We start from the raw sequence: 22,033 nt of genomic DNA on the forward strand, positions 1-22,033 counted from the left end.
TTGGTACGTTGTGGGCGCTCAAACATGGCTGCTCAATTGTACTCGCACAAATAGTACAACCTGGGTATTCCCCCAACTTTTTCAGAGGGTGGAGAAATACCTTGAAATCATGGTCCTTCTTGCAGAATACCATGAAATGGTGACAAACTAATTTTAAAATGAGTAAATGTATAATTTTGTGCAAAAATCATATACCATCTTGTACTCTACCATAAAAAGTGGAAGCAGGTACTAAAGTTTGGGGAAATGTACTGGAGAATAATTTCAAATAAAGGCAAGTCTTCCCATTAACCCTTCCCTCAATGAATTAGCCTACAACTACCAGTCCTCCACGACTGAATTTTAGAAGAGGTGGGTCCAGTTTGTGGAAGTGTTCCATGGGAGCATGATTTGGAAACCACTAGATGAGTTGGTTGGAATAGGAGGGGCCCATTTATTAATGGACAAAATTTCTGTTTTCATACTTGCTAGTTAGCTGCTTAATACCAACTAGTGGCCTCCCCAGAGCAAGACAACAGGACTGTGTGTGAGCATTTTTGTATTAGCTTCATTTCTACATCCGCTTTATGCTCTTCTCCTTGGTTTTCTTTTTCTTAGATCTTTTAATTTATGCTACCTTGCCGTGTTTTATGTGTCTTTGTACCACCTTAAATCCTTTCTGGAAGAAGGTGGTAGTATAAATAAAAACATATAACCTAAATATAAAATGTAACAAGCTCTATAAAAACCCATTCCTAAAATACCAACAGTGGTTTTAAGTTTATCATACAGAGAAATAAGATAATTAGAGGTATGTTGTGGCGGGGGGGGAGAGGAGTTGTGTATCCAAAGGGGGCAGATCTATGTGATTATATGAAGCCCAAGGTGTGGCATTACAAATGACTTTAATAAATAGTGTGAAGATTAAAAATTAGTTTTATTTTATTGCTTTTATAGATATTTCTATACTTTATACATTTATTATTTACTTCTGTAATAGTTCTTCAGGACAGAAATTGAGAAAATAGGGCACCTGGGTGGCTCAGATGGTTAAGCGTCTGCCTTCGGCTCAGGTCATGATCCCAGGTTCCTGGGATCGAGTCCCGCATCGGGCTCCCTGCTCCTTGGGAGCCTGCTTCTCCCTCTGCTTCTCTCTCTCTCTCTCTCTCATGAATAAATAAATAAAATCTTTAAAAAAAAAAGAAATTGAGAAAATACAAATAAACAGCAAGAACATTAAAGCCACTGATAGCCCACTACCCAGAGATCATCACCACCTCGCATCTTCTTCAAGTAAGATTCAGAGACGAGGTCCCAGCAGATCTAATAGGGCTTAGAGCCTGATGGACTAATGCTCCCCAGCCAGGTGATGGGGGTGAGGAGGACAGGGGGGAGAAGGAGGGAAAAGAAGAGGAGGGAAAGAAGGGAAGAGCAATGGGAACAGAAAGAAACTTGTGTGTGGGCATCCAAGGGTAGATGTGGAATTGGGAGGACAGGGTAGTGTCTACTTTAGTCTGACTCAGGGATGAAGTCTGACCCTCATTGGGAGAGATGCTGTGGACAGAAGTGAGATGTGGGGGTATAAGCTGAACGGCTTTGGGGCCCAGATAAGGGCCATCCAGTACCGAAGAGAGAGGCCTAGAACCCGTACCTCTGTAGGACGTTGTCTGATTCTGCTGCTTTGAGGACTCAGTCGGGACGTCATGGCACCTCCAGGGCCCTGCAGTTTCTAGAGTTCCAGAGAGCAATGCCCTGGGCAGGGCAGCAGTGGCAGCATGGAGGTTCTCCTTCCGGTGAAGGGGAAGGGGGGGGACAGGTGCCAATGAAGAGGCTGGAGCAGAGGATCCCTTGAGAGGATCGTCCAGGAGGACACATGGGCATATGCATGCCCAGAAGGAACTCAAGTCATTTATGAGAGCTGGGCTGAGGGGCTAATACTGGTGGACATGGAAGCTCTGAGTCAGAGATGTTACTTAATGTCGATGGGACATCATTTATATGCTCAGGATGTCAACCTTGGGGAAATTTAGGCCTTTTAAATATATACATGGATGTATACAGATTTTTTTCTAAACAAAAATTTGAAACTGACGAGATTGATCAATTTTTTCTTAATGTGTGTTTCTCATAACACTATTTCCATAGGACACTAATAGGCGTTACTATGAAAAATGGCTTCTGTGGTCACATGGGCTTGGAAAACATTGTGTGGAACAAGGTGAAACAGGTTTCTCCCTGCAAGACTGCTCAGAGCTTTCAATATATTAAGGTGCCTTGTGATCCTCTATGAGAAGGTGTAAACTCAGGAGCTGCCCTTCTAGCCGATCTGGGGTACATGGCCATTCTCTGCCTTCATTGATAACTGCCAGCAATGGTTTACAGAGTCTAATGGGTACTAATCGAATGCTCAGTTTATCAATAAGTCACGGCGGCTGCCAATGATGGGAATGTCACTCTTTGGTACCTAAGCTGCTTTGACTTTGTGGCAGTGAAGATGTCATCTGGGGTTGCAGGCATCAGAAAGCTTAACCAGAATCAGAGGCTCCACTTCCAGGATGGACCCAGTGAATCTCACCTCCTGGCATTCATGCTCTGTGTGGTCCCTTCCCACGATGAAAGGCCTGGCCTGTGCCACCTATGGAATATTGCAGAAATGATGGACTGCGACCTCTGAGACTAGGTCATAAAAGACATTGTGGTTTCCACCTGGTCTTGGTCTTTCTTGGATGACTTGTTCTTGGGGAAACCAGCCACCATGTTATGAGAACAGTCAGGCAACCAGATAGAGAGATCTATGTGGCAAGGAATTGAGGTCTCTGGCCAAGAACCAGCGTCAACCTTTGTGTAAGCCATCTTGGAAGTGACTGGCATCTTGACCACAATCTCAGGAGAGACCTTTATCCAGAAATAGCCTGCTAAGCTGCTTCCAAATTCCTGATCCACAAAAACTGTGTGAAATAATAAATGCTCATTGTTCTTTTAAGCCATTATGTTTTGGGATAACTTGTTACCCAGCAAATGATAACTAATATACACCCTTACTGCTAAGGCTGGGTATTAAACAGCTGCTTCAGCTCACTGGTTAAGGAGACTGCTTACTTCCCAAGCCAGAAGTGGTCTTGACCAATGTCCTTTCACTGACCCTGAATAGCAATTGCATAAATAGTTCTCTCCATCTCTTATTAGGAAAGCATCTCTGGAAAGTCTGACTCATGAGGATCATTGGTGTGGGGCATTGATGAGGGGAGCCCCTCAGAATTAAGGGTTTATGAAACTCATTACACTTTTTTTTTTTTTTTTTAGAGAGAGTGAGCAAGGTGGAGGGGCAGAGGGAGAGAGAGAGAGAATCCTAGAGAAGGCTCCATGCTGTGCAGAGCCTGCCGAGGGGCTCTATCCCATGACCCCAAGATCATGACCTGAACGGAAATCAAGAGTTGGACACCTAACCAACTGAGTCACCCAGGCGCCCCGAAACTCATTACATTCTTATGAGCCATTGTGAGTACTGGTTTTCATAGCTTTTCCAGTCATACAAATTTGACTGCAGACTCCTTTCTTTGTGCAGTGGACATAGTTGGTCCCTACCCTCATCCTTGCTTCCCTCATCCCTTATTCCTAAGACAAAGGCTCAGAAAAAGATGATCTCTCTTATTCTTCTTGATGTTGTTGTGCCTGGGACTGCTGCTGCCATCCTGTTGGCAGGAGAATAATAAAATGAGCTCCAATGTATCCTTCATCCAGCTTCTACAGTTATCAACCCACCAATAACGCTTTCATCTCTACTTCCATCCACACCCACACCAGCCCCCACCTTGGATTATTTTGAAGCAAATTCTAGTTATCATATTATTTCATATATAGAGTTTAGTATGGATCTTTAACAGATTAGGACTCTTTCAACAACATGATCCAATTCTATCATCACATGTCAACAAAACCTGAAATAATTCCTTTTCTTTGCATATCCATGACATGACTATTGAGTTCTTACTTGGCTCACAGTATATCTAAGAATATAAATTCTTTTTTTTTAAAGATCTTTTAAATTTACTTTTTAACAGAGAGAGAGACAGCGAGAGAGGGAACACAAGCAGGGAGAGTGGGAGAGGGAGAAGCAGGCCTCCTGCCGAGCAGGGAGCCCGATGTGGGACTCGATCCCAGGACCCTGGGATCACTACCCGAGCTGAAGGCAGACGCTTAACGACTGAGCCACCCAGGCACCCTAGGAATATAAATTCTTGTGTCTAATCGAGACCAAGATCTTCTGGGAGAGATTATTACTCTTTAACATTCAACAATTATCTGTGCCTGGATCATAAGTATCAGTACCATTTGAAAGGTTAACTGAGCCCAAATCCCTACTGTGAAATGCATAGTCAGACAGGCTTGGTTTGGGGTATTTCCAGTTACTAACTCTATGACTGTGGGCAAGTAACTAAACATTCTACATTTCAGTTTTTACAACTATTTAAAAATTTTAGAGTGGAAAGGATCCAGGGATCTGGATTTGGGTGATGAGAGGCAGAGAGAATAGGGACTTCTCCTGAGCCCTAGCCATTGCATTCTGCTCCCCAGAAAACGTATCCCCCTTTCCACTGCACTCTTCCCCACTCCTTCAGTGCCTAAATAGAGGAGTCAGGCACTGTTACATGTTTTCAATCAGCCCACAATTGCAGGGTAGGAACTCAATATTGGTGATAAATATCCTTTATGAGTGTTTTTTGAGGATATTTTCTTAAAGGCTGTTCCAATAAATAATTTACTGAGGCAATGAAAGATGAAGGAAGCTACTCTGATTACATCTTGGAGTAGCTAAAGCTTGAAGTTTAAGGAAGCTAGGCAGCCCACAGCTATTTAAAAACTTTCCGGAAGGGATCATTCTTCCAAGTTACATTTTTTAAAAAGATTATAGCTCAGCAGTTGGTCTCTTGGGTGGTGCCCTTCTCCCATCTCTGTGGATGCCACTCTGAAATCATCAACATCACCACGTTTTTGGACGGCTTGGTGCATAGACCATAGCCCCCCCTTCCCCCTTGTTAGTTTTTTTGAGGTGTAATTGACATAACATTATATTAATTTCAGGTATACTATGTAATGGTTTGATATTTGTATATATTGGAAAATGACCACCACAATAAGTACAGTTGACATCCATCATTATACATAGTTACAAAAAACTTCTTTTCTTGTAATGAAAACTTTCAAGACCCACTCTCCTAGTTATTTGCAAATATTTAACTATTAACTATAGTCACCATGCTATTCATTACATCCCCATGACATTCATTTTATAACCAGAAATTTGTAACTTTGATCCCCTTCTCGCATTTCTCTGAACCTCCCGCCCCCACCTCAGGCAGCCACCAATCTGTTCTCTATATCCACAAATTTATTTTGTTTTTTAGATTCCACATATAAGTGAGATCATATGGTATTTATCTTTTTCTGTTTGACTTATTTCACTTAGCGTACACTGTAGCTCTTCTGAACTTCCATTTCACATCTTTAAAATTGGAATAGCACAGCATTAGGATTTGGGGTAGGGGTTTGAAGGTATTAGTATTATTGCCTGGAATGAGTCAATTAATCTGTGGGTTGATTGGCTCATCCACTAAACCAACCACTAGCTAATGAGTGCCAATTAAATGCTAGGTATTGTGTTAGATTCTGAGGTTATTGTGGTGAACAATCCAGCAATCTCTGGCTTTTTGGAGCTGAGAATATGGAGGGGAAAACAGACTTCAAATGAATGAAAAGCAAATAAATATAGAAACACCAATTACAAATGTTCTGAAGATAATGGTTAGGAATGCTGATAGAGAATCTTGTGGGAAGGAGAGGGACTGTCTTAGATTTTGTAAGTCAGAGGAGATCTCTCTGATACAGTGACATTAAGCTGAGACCTGAAGGACGAGCCTCTCAAGCCTTATTTCCTGGAGATACCCAAGAAAGTATTAATGGACCCTCTCATCAAGATAAAATCGAAGTGCCCTAATATGATATTCAAGATCCTCCATGATTAGGATTGCCATAAGATACAGGATGCCCAGTTAAATTTGAATTTCAGATGAGCAACAAAAAGGTTTTGGTATGTTATTAAATATTGCATGGAACATAGTCATACTAAAAAATTTCATTGTTTAACTCAAATTCAAATTTAACTGAATGTCTTATGTTTTTATGCACTAAATTTGGCAACCTTATTCAAGATCTTCCCCAGCCACCTCTCCTGCCTTACTTCCCATTTTTTCCTCTGTATATCCCATGCCTTGCCTATAAGAAGTGTTCCAACCTCTATGTCTTTGCTCATGCTGCTTCCTCTGCCTGGGTCACCAGTTTCCCACCATGTCTTCTTGGCAAACTCTTCTCATCCTTTAAACCCCAGTCCAAATAGCACCTTCTGTGGGAAACCTTCCTTGGCAGAGCACTTTATCCTCATTGCAGGGTGCTCACCAAATCTGGTTCTCATAGGGTTTTGCCTTATGATTCCATGTTTTACGCCTGGTCTCTAAAAACACACAGACAAGATTGAATGCAAAAGAAAGAGTATAGGATGATCTCATTTTTCCTGCTTCTCTGCCCCTTCAATTCCCACTTAACTCCACCTAACATTAACACCAAACAGTGTTGGAGTACTTTTCTGTGCCAGGCACCTGCTAAGTGCTTTGCATGCAGCATCTTATGTAAATTCCCCATAATCTTATGAGGTAAATGCAATTGAATCTCCACTTTGCAGGCAAGGGTCGATGAGGCACATAGAGATGAAGTCAGCTGATGACGTTTCCACATCTGTAAAATGAGGATCATAACGCTATATTCCTCATTAGGCTTTCTCTAACTAGAATGTGGGTTCCAAGAGGGCAGGAACTTGTTTTCATACAAAATTCTATATTGTCAGAGCCTACAATTGTGTCGGTCATTGAGGAAGCGCTCAGTAAATGCTTCTTGAATGAATGAATGAATGAGTCACCTTACAGATGAAGAGACCACAATTTAGAGAGAGAAGATAACTTGCCAGAGAGCATAGGGGTAGATGTGGAACTCTGAGAATTAGAATCAGTGGTGTATTGGTAAATGTGTAACAATCAGCTCTCTGAAACACCAAAACCCCTGGAGCATTTGTTTGATTTCCATGGTATAAATACTCCCACTGTGGCCAATTTCAAGCAACCAAACTGATATCAACTTGAAAATTTCCTGAAAATTTAACCATAGGCTCTTGCTAGCTTGTTTATACAAGCTGGCTCCAGCTCACCAAATACTGGGACATAATTCTAAAGGGTACACAGTTCCAAAGGGTACCTTCCCACCATTACTCATCCTGCCTCCTTGAATTAGGCACAGTCCATACAGCTAATGGGGGGGGGAAGGATACCCAAATAATTCAGTTCAAATCGAATTGCATAGGTGATTCTTTAAAAACATAAACCCAATCACAAAACTTTCCTGCTTAAAATTTTTCAATTTATTTCCAATGCTCTTAGCATAAACCCAGTCTCCTTACCATGGCTCATAAAGCCCATCATGAAACCTCCTCCTGTGCCAGGCATGGTACTAGGCTTTTTGTACCAGGATATAATGGTGAACATGACAGACACAGTTCCTGCTCTCATGGAGCCTGTGTCCAGTAAATAAGGCAATAAACAAGTGATCAACCATTAAGTAGAAAATTGCAGATGGAGAGATGTATGCCATAGAGGAGGTGCTGGGAAAGAGAATTATGAGGAATGAGAAGGGGCTGCTTACTTGGACAGAAGATGAGTTGAGGACAACTACTCTAAGAAAGTGACCTTTGAGATCTGAAGGATGAGAAGGAGTTGGATGAGGTATGGGACTGGTGGCCAGGGAAGAGGAGACGCTTTGGCCTTTGAGAAGTTCTATAAAAATAACTTCTGTATAATTGGAGACATGTGGAGATGGGATGGGGAGGATGGCTCAAAATACTGCTGTGGTCTGAATGTTTGTAAACCACCAAAATCCATAAACTGAAATCCTAACCTTTAAGGTGATGGTATTAGGAAGTGGGGCCTTCAGGAGGTGATTAGGTCATAAGGGCGGAACCCTCATGAATGGGATTAGTGCTTTTCTAAGAGGCTGGAGAAAAATCCCTCACCCCTTCCTACCTTGGAAGACATAGTGAGAAAATCTGTGAACCACAATGCAGCCACACCAGACAATGAATCTGCTGGTGTCTTGGTCTTGGACTTCCCAGCCTCAGAACTGTGAGAAATAAATTTCTGTGGCTTGCAGGACACCCAGTGTATGATTATTTTTCTCATAGCAGCCTGACGGACTAAAACAAGTATGATGAATGTGAAGGTCAGGGGTCTAAATGGCTAAGAAGATTAAGGGAGAGGTTTGTTTTGTTTTGTTTTGTTTTTCACTGAGAGCAAATAATTTTTAATTAACAAATACACCAAAGAATCATGCAATGCTGCCAGCATTGGATGCAATTCTGGGCCACAAGTCTGCACACTCCTTTGCGACTGGTCCTGTGATAGCAGAACCTTTCATTTCAACTTTGTTGTTTACTATGACCCCCGTATTATCTTCAAAATAGAGAAACACACCATCTTTTCTCTGGTATGACTTTCGTTGTCAAATTACCACTGCTGGATGGACCTTCTTTCTGAGTTCTGGTTTGCCTTTCTTCACTGTGGCCATCACCATGTCTCCCACACCAGCAGCAAGAAGTCTGTTCAATCGTCCCTTGATCCCCTTCACAGAGATGATATACAGGTTTTTGGCTCCTGTGTTGTCAGCACAGTTGATCACGGCACCTACCGGAAGACCCAGAGAAATCCGGAATTTCGCACCGATGGACCCACCACGTCCTCGCTTCGACATCTTGAGCGCCGGAAAGGTAAGGGAGAGGTTTAACACCCTTTGAAGATAGAGCCTTATTTAAATCTCAGGAGCTCAGATGCACCCTTTGAATGATTCTCTTCCAATCATGGCCAACTTCCTCCTACAGAAAACCTTTTTATATCTCTGACGTAGAAACAAGATCATCTGTTCCCATCGGGCCTTGCATAGATGAATAAGGGGAAGCCCAGAGAGGGAGATGTGATCCCCAGCAGTTTCTCAGTCAGTAATAGTTGTAGGCCTTGGATAATATACCGAGTCAGCACTATCCAAAAAACCCCAAAAACCCCACAAAAAAGCAAAACCAACAAAACCCACAAAGGGAGGCACAAAGAGAGCCACATATGTAATTTACACTTTCTCCTGGCCACATTTAAACAGTAAAAAGAAACGGGAGAATTAATTTTATATTTTATTTGACCCAATATATTCAAAATGTAATTTCAACATGTAATCAGTAGAACTCTTAGAAATCCAGTGTGTATTTTATTTACATTTATGGCACATTTCAATTCAGACTAGCTGTATTTCAAGCCCTCAGTAGCCACATGTGGTTAGTGGGTATAGACCTGGACAGTGCAGTCCTATGCCTCAATTTCCTTATTTGTGAAATGAGGATAAAATTGGCTAGATCATGGAAGGATTAGGAGAGCGCAAGTAAAACACTAAGCATTCCGCCCTGCACGGAGGGGGCACCCAATAAATCTTAGCTTCTTTGGGTTTTTTTCTCTCCCCGTACCGCCCTCCTTCTTGTCTCCGTCCCTCTTTCCCCGCCCCCTCAGGCTCCGGGCGGAAGCAGCACCGTCGTAAATGCAGCGCGCTTTACGGTGGCGTTGCCTTTTACCTCAGTGTGGCCGGCTTACGTGTCACTCGCACTTTTACCTCATTGGCTCTGCGACCCGCTCACAGCGCTTTCCGGCAGTGTGGCTGGACCTGCAGCGGAGGGGGCCGCGGTTTGGGCGTAAGTGGAGGGAACTCGAGTAGCAGGTGTTGGCTGGGCCTGGAACCATGGATGTGGGCGAACTTCTGAGCTACCAGGTATGAGGGACGAGGAGGGCCGGGGTACCGTCCCCTCACCGGGGTAGGGGTCTCCGGTCGCGGGACCAGAGGCCCTTCATCTCACCTCCTCTCACCTCCGTCCCCGCGTCCCTCACTTCTCATGTTCGAGCTCCTCATTTCACTTCACTCTCCTGAGACTCTCCTGGGCCCTTTCAGCCCATGCCTTCTCAGAACCCAAGCCGCTTCCTTTCAACTCCAGTCTGGGCCTCTTCTTACCCTACCCTGGACTGGGGCCTGGTGCCCTTCAACTCTTCTGAAGGCCTCAGACCATCTTCACAACCATCTCGTCCCCCAGTCGTTGAGTTGGTGGTGGTGGTGGTGGTGGTGGGAGGGCACTGGTCTTTCCTGCATTTGAGCCCCGGCTTCTCCACTAACTGGCCATGTGGCTTTTGGACAAGTCATTTTCCCCTCTTTGAGCTTCAGTTTTTGTATGTATAAGACGGAGACAGTGATAACTACCTAGTAGGGTTGTTTGAGGACTCTATATAAACTATTGGATATGAAAGCTGATTTTAAAGTGTAAAAGCTGTTCCCATGTTAACTGCCATTGTTGGGAGATGTTTGGAATTCTAGCATGGGATGGGACCCTAGGAATCTTCTTGTCTTCCCTGTGCAGGCGACTTGGTGGGAATGGGTGGTGCAGAGGGCAGAAAGGACTTCTCCAAAGTCACTCAACAAGTAAGAGCTGGGATTAGAGCTGAGGTCTCCTGCCTTCCAGTTCAAAGGTTACCCCCTCTTTGACTTCCTAAAGAGGCTCCTTGTGAGAGGCAGTAGAACCCTGCTGTCAAATATGGTAGCTGTCCATGTGGCTGTTAGACAGTTGATATAGGGCTAGTAGGAGTTGAAAAGTACTCTAAGTGTAAAATCATGCTGAATTCTGAAGATTCAATATGAAAAATAGTTTTTATACTGATTTTATGATCATATTGATCAAATCAATTACCTTGATTTTTGATGATACTGATTAATCATATTATGGATAATGGGTGAAATAAAATTTAAAATAAATTTTACCTGTTTCTGTTGACTTTTTAATGTAGCTACTAGCTTTTTAGTGTGGCTATTAAAATTACATATATAAGTGGTCTTATATTTCTATTGGACAGCTCTGCAGTAGAGAATGGTGATTAAGAGTTATGGGTCAGGGGCGCCTGGGTGGCTCAGATGGTTGGGCGTCTGCCTTCGGCTCGGGTCATGATCCTGGAGTCCTGGGATTGAGTCCCGCGTCGGGCTCCCTGCTCCTTGGGGGCCTGTTTCTCCCTCTGCCTCTCTCTCTCTCTCTCTCTCTCTCTCTCTCTGTCTTTCATGAATAAATAAATAAAATCTAAAAAAAAAAAAGAGTTATGGGTCAGGGGCCACATGTTCCTTGGAATCTCTATTTTGCTATTAACTGGCTGCTGTAACCTTGAACAAAATACTTAACCTCTCTATGCCTTGGTTTCCTCATATGTAAATAGGGGCAAAGATGGCACCTACCACATAAATCTTGTGAAATGTAAAGTGCTTGGACCAATGCTTGTCAAAGAGTAGAAGTTCAGTACATGTTAGCTATTATATTCATGCCACTCCCTCTGCCAATATACAAAGAACAGACCTTGGAGACTCTAGACATTGTAGAAAAGAACTTTTAAACAATGGTTGATATATAGCCAAGAGAGTTCTCTTTTTAAGACAGTTACTGAACATGAAAGAAGAAAGGAAATAGGATTGTTGAATGAGTGGTTGTATGTCTGTTTGGGAGTTGTAGAATGGCTAGTCCATTGACTCAATATTAAAGCTAAAAGAGCTTCATTCATTTGCTCGAAAAACATTTATTGAATGCCTACTGTGCAAGGCATCAAATCCTCTGAGTATACAACATTGAACAAAACAGACAAGGTTCTTGCTTTTGTGGAGCTTGTAGTCTGGTGGGAAAGTAACAAGATAAGTGTGTAAACAAACAAGAAACTCAGATTGTGATAGGTGCTTTGAAGGGTAAGCAGAGTTTGCTGTAGGACTGTGCTGTTTGGTGTGGTAGCCACTGGGTACCTGTGACTACTGAACACTTGAAATGTGGCTAGTTGGAATTGAGAGCGATATGTGTAAAATACACATTGGATTTCCAGGATTTAGTATGACAAAAATTAATGTAACATATGTTAATAATCTTTGTATTGATTCCATGTTGAAATGATGATACGTGGGATATATTGGCTTAAAGAAAATATATTATTAAAATTAATGTTCCTTTCTTTAAAACTTTTTAAATGTGGCTACTAGAAAATTTAAAGTTACATATGTGGCTCATTTGTAACTTTCAGTATATGTTTATTAGACAGTGCTGTGAAAGAAAATAACCCCTGGCAGTAGGAGACAGGACCTATTACTTCTGGTAATGTGGTCTGGGAAGGACTCTGAGGAATTGTTAAAGGACTGAAGGTTGAGAGGGAGACAATCATGTAAAAGGGCAGAAGGATCAAGGCAGAGGGAAAAGCAAGTATGTAGGCTATGAGGTAGAAGCTGGCATAGCCTGGTAGAAGATCAGGGAGAGGATTGATGGAGCTGGAACATGGTGAGTAAGCAGGAGAATGGTAGGTGATAAATAGGAGATGTAGGCCTTCCTACAGGCCATGATGAGTTTGAATTTTATTTGGAGAGATGTTATAGATAACCTCATGCAGACCACTTATTTACAGATGAAAAGTGAATCCCATTCTGGTAAAGCACTTCCCTGAGGTTGTGGGCTAAGGTAGTGGCACAGTTAAACCAGAATGCTGATCTCCTTATTTTCAGTCCTGTTCATTTCCCACATGCTCTATTCGTGCAGTTTCCTTTCCGTAAGATTGATGTCCACTCCTCCTGTTCCTAAAAGATGGTACAGTCTGGAACCTAGTCCATAATCAATCAAATGCACCCATCCTTTTGTGGAAATGGGGAAGATCATTTGAATTAATGGATGCAAAAGCTCTTCAAAAATAGTAACATTTTATAGATATGAAAGATGCATTATTTACCTGCACCATCTCTCAAAATCTTTATAACAACCCTATGAAGAAGGTACTGTCTTTAATCCCTGTTGTACAGATGAGGGAACTGAGGTGCAGAAAAGCACCTACCTCATAGCTGAAGCTCCTAATAACCGTGCTGTACTGCCTGCCTGCTCTGTGCCAGATGCTGAACTAAAGTGCTTTTGAATGTGTTCTTACGGTTAATTCTCAACATGCCCTTTGAGGTGGGTGGCATGCCTATTTTATAGAGAAGGAAACTTGAGCTAGAGAGCTCGGTTACCTGCCCAAGGACAAATAGCCAGTAAGGAGCAGAGCCAGAACTGGAACCAAATGAATACCCAAATCTGGTTTTCCATTTTGTTTTCATACTTTACTTAAACTTTCATAATACTTTTAAAAGCTTTAAAAAATGAAGAATGGTACATCTATAGAAGAATGCATAAATTTTAGTGCTGTTGATTATAGTTGTGATTTTCAAAGTAGACTCAACATGACCACTGAATTTCATTTCTCAGGGGCATGTTTGATTTGAACATACCCACCCCCATAGTTTGATTCGAACATCCCCACCCCCATAGTTTGATTCATTAAGTCTCCCGTGGGACCTTAGAATTTGCGTTTCTAACAAGATCCTAGGTGATGCTGAAGCTCTGGTCCAGGAACTACATTTTGAAAGTGCCCCTGGTCTAGAATGTACATTCCTTTTAAAATTTTACCCAGCTGAGATTCTCCTCCCTTCTCATAGCTGCTAGTTTTAGTTTTTTGAGCTTAAGTTATACTTTTTCCCTCCCATTCAAGATATTGAGAGCAAATCACTTAATCTTTCTGGGCCTCAGTTTCCTCATATGCCTAATGAGGGGATTAAGTAAGTCTCTCTGAGGTCTCTTCTAACTTTAAGTTCTGTGATACTAATTATTTAGGCCAAGAGCTCTAGAGATTTCAAGGGATAAAAAAGCTTGATGTAGGAGAATGAATCGGGGCTGAAAATCTGGGAGATTTGAGTTTTAATCCTCCCTTTATCATTACTTATCTGGGTGACTCAGGACAAGTCACTTCCCCTCTCTGTATATCTTTTTACCACCTGTAAAATGAGAGATTGAGCTATAAGAGTTGTGGTTGTTTCCTTTCCTGGAATTCAGAGATTAAGGTAAGCAAGGAAAATATGTAATGTCAAGAAATGTTTATTATAAGTATTTAATATTTTTTGGGTGCTTCTTAATTTCATTTTTGGGGCAGTGTGGTGGGAAGATAGATTCCAATTTCCCGCTGAGATTGGTTCTTCTGGTAATAGAGTCAGGCAGCAAGTGCCTCAGTATATGCCTTATAGCCTTGACATATGTTAACTATTCATTTGAGAAGACAGGAGAATTACAATGTGGACAGGAGGTGGTGGAAAAAGTCTTAAAGAGGAAGCCAGTTATGTTCCCAATATGGAAATGTACTTTTTTGATGCCTTCAGGCTTAGACATCTCATCAAGAAGTGTGCCCAGCAGTTCCTAGGCTGAGAAGTTTCTGCTGCATAGATGTGCATATGAACTTCAGGGCATTCTCATTAATACTAATTCCACAGATGTCTGGAAAAAGTTCTTACTTTCGAAGTTTTGCAATAAAGAATTCACATTTAGTGCGGCTTGGCTCAGTGGGAATGACTTGCTTTGTGACATGAGAAGTATTCTCTTTGAGGCAGATTGGGGTCAGGGACCCTTGGTTTTAGCAATACTGCAGACACCCACTCCTCTTGTGACCTATCAGTAATATCATAGCATTTCCTTGGATTGCAGGGGCTTGTAGGAATTTATAATCTTGCTCCTTTCCCCTTATTTCTTTCCTTTGAAATAAAAAAATTTTAATGACAATAAACTGACAGGAATGGTATTAAAAGGAAGTATTTGAGAAAAGGAAAAGGACCCTAGTCGAACAAGTAGTTTTATATTCCCACAGTTATTATATTATTATATATTGCAGGGCAGTAATCATTGTGTCTATACTGTTTTGTGTTCCACATTTTTAATTTAACACTGCCAGAAATATTTCATGGGTTTCTACATGGTCCTCATGTTCTTTTTAATGTGTTCATACTTTTTGCACAAGTGATAGACCAACCATTTTTCCCTAAAATGTTCCTCCATAATTATTTAGAGGAATTATTTATTATTATTTGGTCTTAGGTTTTGGTTCTTGGAGATACTATTGCAGCGAACCTCTTCATTTGTATGGCATTTTCCCCGTCCCACCTGCCGTTATATATTACCACATGCCATCTCCTGTGCTTAGTATTGCATGTACAAAAATTATTAAAGACATGGTCCTGGACCTTAAAGAATTCATAACTTGAGGAATGAGGCAGACATTTCAACAACGAACTGTGTGAATAAAGTATTATGGGAGCACAGTATAAGGAATGATTGGATATGCCTGAAGAAGGGATGTATTAGTGGGGGTGGATTTGAATGCAGTCATTGAAGAAAAGGGAGATGATGTTGGAATCTCAGCCATGATGAATGAATAGGAATTCTGTGGGTAATGAAGGAGGCCGAGGAAAGTCATTCTTGACTAGGATTAGTGAGAGCAGAAGCATGGGAGTGAAATGTCAGAGCATTGAGTAAATGGAGGGGAGTGGTAGATGATGGGGTCATCTCAGCTGCAGATACATTAAGGAACACGTTGTGCTCATATGGAGTGAATCCTTCATCAGTTTACAGTGCTAACAGCAGTGGTTGTTCCAGTTTCACCACAGTCTTGATACTACTAGTTGTCACAATTTAATTTTGTCTCATTGATCTAGTAGGTATGTAAAGTGTTAGTTCAAGTTTGCTAATGGGCATTTTTCCCCTTGTGTGTGTTATCATTTGTATTTCTTATCATCTGCCTTTCTCCCTAAAGTAGTGTTGTAGTTTGTAATTGAGCCTTTTTTTTTTTTAAAGATTTTATTTATTTATTTGACAGAGAGAAACACAACGAGAGAGGGAACACAAGCAGGGGGAGCAGGAGAGGGAGAAGCAGGCTTCCTGCTGAGCAGGGAGCCTGAAGCAGGGCTCAATCCCAGGACCCTAGGATCACGACCTGAGCCGAAGGCAGACGCTTAATGACTGAGCCACCCAGGCGCCCCTGTAATTGAGCCTTTCTGTTGTGTTTTTTTTTGTTGATGGGGTGTATGTAAGAAACATTTTAGAAGCCTGAACACATGTGCTCATTCTGTAGTGGCCCCGTTTCACCTATAACCCTGAGAATATTAGCCTCATCACAATGTTGTTTTATGGCATTGTGCTATAGGCTCTTTTTGCATGACAGTTTAGACTAGTGCTTTTCAAAGTTACTGTTGTTAATGATGGGACTATAAACAACATAAAGAACTATTTTCATTGATATTCCCATTTCAGGGTGTTTTCTGTTTCATCTTCTGAGTGGTTTCTTTCTTAAGTTCATTTCCTCTCTTTGCAACTTTTTCATCCTCTTTCTTCCTGGCGCATTCTCTTCATACTCACAGAACACATAATTATGTGCCTTCTCATACACCGCACAGTTAACTTAGAGGCAGGGACCAGCTCCTAGCAAAGTGTCTCACCCATAACTGATATCTCATGAATGGTCGTTTGAGGATTGAGTGAGTGAACCAGTATATACCTTCAAATATGTTCTGGTTATTTCCCCTTTTGGAAAGCTTTTGTTCTGATAATCTTGTTTGCTTGCTGCCTTGTATGTCTTTGTTTCCATGTTAGACATCAAGAATGTTTCATGTTAGACATTCAAATATGTTACTTCCGTTTCTGAATTGTCTTCCTCTTCCATATCATCTCTTGCTACCCTTGCTGCAAAACCTACATTTTTTTAATCTTTTATTTTGAATTAATGTTAAATTTACAGAAATTTGCAAAAATAGTAGAGCATTTCTGAGTTTTCATATACTTCTCACCCCGCTTCCCCTAAAGTTAACATCTTCTATAACCATAGTATGATGATCAAAACCAGGAATTCGTAATTCTAGTAACTAAACCACAGACTTAATTCGGATGTCACCAGTTTTTCCACTAACGTCCTTTTCCTGTTTTAGGATCCTATCCAGGGTCCCACATTGCAGTTACTTGTCATTGTCATTTTCATTGTCTTTTATGATCTCGACCTTTTTGAAGAGTACTGGTCAGTTGTTTTGTAGGATGTCCAAAACCTGCATTCTTGGAGGTGCCAATACCCTCTGCCAAAGATTTTCTTGAGCCTCATTCTCTCTCTCTTTTTTAAAGATTTTATTTATTTATTTATTTATTTGACAGACACAGCGAGAGCAGGAACACAAGCAGGGGGAGTGGGAGAGGGAGAAGCAGGCTTCCCTTGGAGTGGGGAGCCTGATGCGGGGCTCGATCCCAGGACCCTGGGATCATGACCTGAGCCGAAGGCAGACGCTTAACGACTGAGCCACCCAGGCGCCCCTCGCTGAGCCTCATTACTCTGGACTCTTCCTTAGAGTGATTCCATAATCTTGTCCTTCATCATAGATGAACTCATCCATTCTTCCATCTTTCAGCACCTCAATATAGACAACTGTTAGCTCTCTGGCCATGATCTAGATTTCATGTATCTAACTACTGAACATTCTGGCCAGATGTTCTGGGGTCACGTAATTCTCTGTATCTCTCCACCTGCTCCACCACCTACCCCCAATTCTGCATTTTAGTCAGGGGTGCCACTGTTTTGCAGACTTTAAAGAAGCCTTGGAGCTATTTCTCAAAGATGAGAGACAAGGTTTTTTTCCTCATGGATCATAAGATCCTGTGAACAAAGAGGTCCAACTCCTTTCTCAGGGGTCAAGATGGTGTCAGGATCTGAAAATGTTTAAGCCACAGTTCTTGCTCTCATGGAGCTTGCAGTCTAAGGGTGGCATCACACAGGTTTGAAAACTGATACTCCAGTACACAGCATCATTGCTGTTACAGAAGAATGAACAAAATTTGGTGGCACAGGCAGGAGCAGCTCTGTCATCAGGAAAGCTTTGCAGCGTTACTTCTTCAGGTTATTCCTTCCTATTTCAGCTGCCATCATCATAGTTTAGACTCTTGGAACTTTGTCAAATACGTAGCTTTCTGGTTGGTCTTTTTATTTTTGTGGATCACGTATTGGCATGGTGAACATGGGTTTATTTCTTCTATAGGCCAACAGAACAGTTTTCACTGGTCATAGACTTCAGTCCTACCTATTTCAGCTTCCTTGGAGGTAGGTTTTTATTGAGATGCCTAACTTTGGAGGTGAACTTGAGGAAGACAGCCATACCTTTCTGCAGTCCCTCACTAGGTGTCGTTTAAATTGGGGGATGGAGGGACTCCTGGCTGGCTCAGTCAGTGGACCATTCTCAACTCTTGATCTCAGGGTCGTGAGTTCAAGCTCCACGTTGGGCATAGAGCTTACTTAAAAAAAAAAAATAAATTGGGGGATTGAATTTATAAAATTTACACCAATAGAGAAATTTTCAGATGTAAAAATAACTACATTGGAGAATGTGGATGGCTCAGAAAAGCCTGTCAGCTCTATTGGAGAGAATAATTCAAGGCACGTGCCCTCTGAGTGTGTCCATTAGGTGTCTTTTAATGTTAGTGTAGTGAATGAACACTAACTTGGGGTCAGACTGCCTGTGTTTAAATCCCACCTCTGCTATTTGCTAGCCGTGTGTCCTTGGGTCAATTAACCTCTATAAGCCTCAGGTCTTCATCTTTATTTTTTTATTTTTTTTTAAATTTAATTTAATTTAATTTTATTTTAATTTTTTTATTGTTATGTTAATCACCATATATTACATCATTAGTTTTTGATGCAGTGTTCCATGATTCATTGTTTGTTCATAACACCCAGTGCTCCATGCAGAACGTGCCCTCCTCAATACCCATCACCAGGCTAACCCATCCCCCCACCCCCCTCCCCTCTAGAACCCTCAGTTTGTTTTTCAGAGTGCATCATCTCTCATGGTTCGTCTCCCCCTCTGACATACTCCCCTTTTCTTCCTCTCCTGTTATCTTCTTCTTTTTCTTTTTTCTTAAAATATGTTGCGTTATTTGTTTCAGAAGTACAGATCTATGATTCAACAGTCTTGCACAATTCACAGCGCTCACCGTAGCACATACCCTCCCCAATGTCTATCACCCAACCACCCCAGGTCTTCATCTTTAAAATGGAGATTTTATAACAGTGTATCTCTGCCCACCATTTAAAAAAAAATCTCCATTTTACCATCTGTTTTTAAATACAGGATTAAATAAGACAGGGTGGGTAGTGCTAAGTAGTATATAGTAGGCGCCCAGTAAATGTTAGCCGTTAATTTTTAAGTATTGATATAATTACAATCAACACACATGCTGTAGCAAAAGAAAAAAATGTTTTTTTTTTTTTAATTCTACAAAGCTGCCTCAGTATTCCCAAGGTCATTGGTCCCTTGGAGATTAAGGTTTAGAATGCTATAAAAGGAAATGAGAACAGTTTGTCACCCACACATGCCACAGTATAGGGCTGTTCTCAATAGATTAAAGCACAACCCCATTCCACCACAGTTAGCAGTCATTGATATCAAGAATTATATCATCAACACAGTAATTCTTTTCCCCAGGTCTCTTTGATATTGCTGAGATATCTCAGTGTTCCCCTTTTCTGGTGCCTGAAATCTCATTTACAAATTACTCTTTTCTTTTTCTTTCTTTCTTTTTTTTCCCCTAAGGTTCCCAGAGGAAGTGGTTAGTTTTGGTTTGAGTCTTGTATGGCTATAGAGACACTGGAGTTAGGAAAAGGTATAGCAGAGATCCTCTTATTATTCCAAAGTCAGCCATTTGATTCTAGTATTTCAGCTGAATAGTTCAAAGCCGTTTTCTTTTCTGTAGTGTTCTAGGACTGACTGATCTGAAAGTGTGTTGGCCTAAATTTTAAAACCCCATCTCCATTGTGGGTTGGTAAATAGAAACTAGATTATCTTTGTCCTGAGTTCAGTGAAACATCTAGTGAGACTACCACAGTATATTTTCATCTGTTAACTCATTATAGATTATCAGTTGCCTGTGAGCAGATTATCTGCTTGGGCTCCTTAGACTTCCCTTCAACTACCCAGCAATGTCCAAAGCCATTGACCGAATTGAGAAGGATTTGACATCAAGCACAGAGTATTATGATGCTTCCCTCTGAATGTGTCTAACTATATTCTAAAGGCAGGTATGCTTGTTTATTGAACAGATTGTTTGGCGTTCTTTTTTTTTTTTTTTAAAGGTTTTATTTATTTATTTATTTATTTAAAGATTTTATTTATTTTTTGACAGAGAGAGACACAGTGAGAGAGGGAACACAAGCAAGGGGAGTGGGAGAGGGAGAAGCAGGCTTCCCGTGGAGCAAGGAGCCCAACTCGGGGCTCGATCCCAGGACCCTGGGATCACGACCCAAGCCGAAGGCAGACGCTTAACGACTGAGCCACCCAGGCGCCCCAGATTTTATTTATTTATTTGACAGAGAGAGAGCAAGCGTACACATAGGCATAGTGGCCAGGAGAAGGAGAAGCAGGCTCTCTGCTGAGCAGGGAGCCCGATGCAGGGCTCGATCCCAGGACCCTGGGATCATGACCTGAACTGAAGGTAGCCGTTAACCGACTGAGCCACCCAGGCGCCCCTGTTTGGTGTTCTTTTTTTTTAAATTTAAATTCAATGAATTAACATATAATGTATTATTGGTTTCAGGGGTACAGGTCTGTGATTGATCAGTCTTATGTAATACCCAGTGCTCGTTACAACATATACCCTCTCCAGTGTCCATCACTCAGTTACTCTATCCCTCCAACCCCTCCCCTCCAGCAACCCTCAGTTTGTTTCCTATGATTAAGAGTCTCTTATGGTTTGTCTCCCTCTCTGGTTTTGTCTTGTTTCATTTTTCCCTCTCTTCCCCTATGATCTTCTGCCTTGTTTCTTAAATTCCATATATCAGTGAGATCATATGATAATTGTCATTCTTTGATTGACTTACTTCGCTTAGCATGCTACCCTCTAGTTCCATCCACATTGTTGCAAATGGCAAGATTTCATTTTTTGATGGCTGTGTAATATTCCATTGTGTGTGTGTGTGTGTGTGTGTGTGTGTGTGTGTGTGTGTGGCGTTCTTTTTTTTTTTTTAAAGATTTATTTATTTGAGAGAGAATGAGAGTTAGAGAGCACGAGAGGGAAGAGGGTCAGAGGGAGAAGCAGACTCCCTGCTGAGCAGGGAGCCCGACGTGGGACTCGATCCCGGGACTCCAGGATCATGACCTGAGCCGAAGGCAGTTGCTTAACCAACTGAGCCACCCAGGCACCCGCATTCTTTTTTTTTTTTTAATATATGTATACACACACACACCTTCTTTATCCATTCATCTGTCAATGGACATCTGGGCTCTTTCCATAGTTCGGCTCTTGTGGACATTGCTGCTATAAACATCAGGGTGCAGGTGCCCCTTTGGATCACTACATTTGTATTTTTGGGGTAAATACCCAGTAGTGCAATGGCTGGCTTGTAGGGTAGCTCTATTTTCAGCTTTTTGAGGAAGCTCCATACTGTTTTCCAGAGTGGCTGCACCAGCTTGCATTCCCACCAACAGTGTAGGAGGGTGCCCCTTTCTCCGCACCCTCGCCAACATCTGTCGTTTCCTGACTAGTTAATTTTAGTGTTTGGCATTATTTATGTGTTTGTTTTGTTAACACATAAAATTGAGGATTACATTTTTTATTTGACCCCCTCCCAAGTTAAGAGCAACTGAGTTTAAAATTACTTTTGGAATTTTTAATAAACGTAAGCATTAACAGTACATCAGTCTCCAGCTGGTGTATCATGTTGGAATTCTGTTTTCTTCACAGCTTTGGATAAAATAAAAGAATTGTGCTTAGAGTTTGTCTTGTTATTTTTTACTGGCCTCTTCAAACATTAATACTTCATGGGAACAGCTAATAGCTTATCATTAATGATAAGGGAAATTTGAGCATTTTAAGGGTACATAATTTTTGACAGAGAAGCTGAAATATGGAGTGGGGGCTCTGGCCAGGAGCAACTGTTGCACAGAGGAAGGTAAAGATGCCAAAGAATCAACAGAATGCTAAAATGCAGCAATAAAGAAATAAGAAAAAGACATTATCATTGATGAATTGGGGGTTGTCGTGGAA

General features: G+C 41.5%; 1 protein-coding gene and 1 pseudogene across 1 annotated transcript in view; one reads left to right on the forward strand and one right to left on the reverse strand.

The window, feature by feature from the left end:
* Window positions 1-8,358: 8,358 nt before the first annotated feature.
* On the reverse strand, window positions 8,359-8,830 carry LOC114220823 (large ribosomal subunit protein uL14 pseudogene; annotated as a pseudogene).
* Window positions 8,831-9,749: 919 nt separating this feature from the next.
* The window catches only part of CTNNBL1 (catenin beta like 1), a 161,247-nt gene continuing 148,963 nt past the window's right edge, over window positions 9,750-22,033 (forward strand). Inside the window, exon 1 of the mRNA XM_028118615.2 lies at window positions 9,750-9,882. Within this exon, the coding sequence (XP_027974416.1) occupies window positions 9,853-9,882 (30 nt within the window). The 5' untranslated portion in view covers window positions 9,750-9,852. The remainder of the gene's footprint in view (window positions 9,883-22,033) is intronic.

The sequence above is a fragment of the Eumetopias jubatus genome, unplaced genomic scaffold, assembly GCF_037043125.1.
Source record: "Eumetopias jubatus isolate StellerSeaLion01/CBP00866 unplaced genomic scaffold, mEumJub1_p1.0 scaffold_9, whole genome shotgun sequence".
Classification (NCBI taxonomy): Eukaryota; Metazoa; Chordata; class Mammalia; order Carnivora; family Otariidae; genus Eumetopias; species Eumetopias jubatus.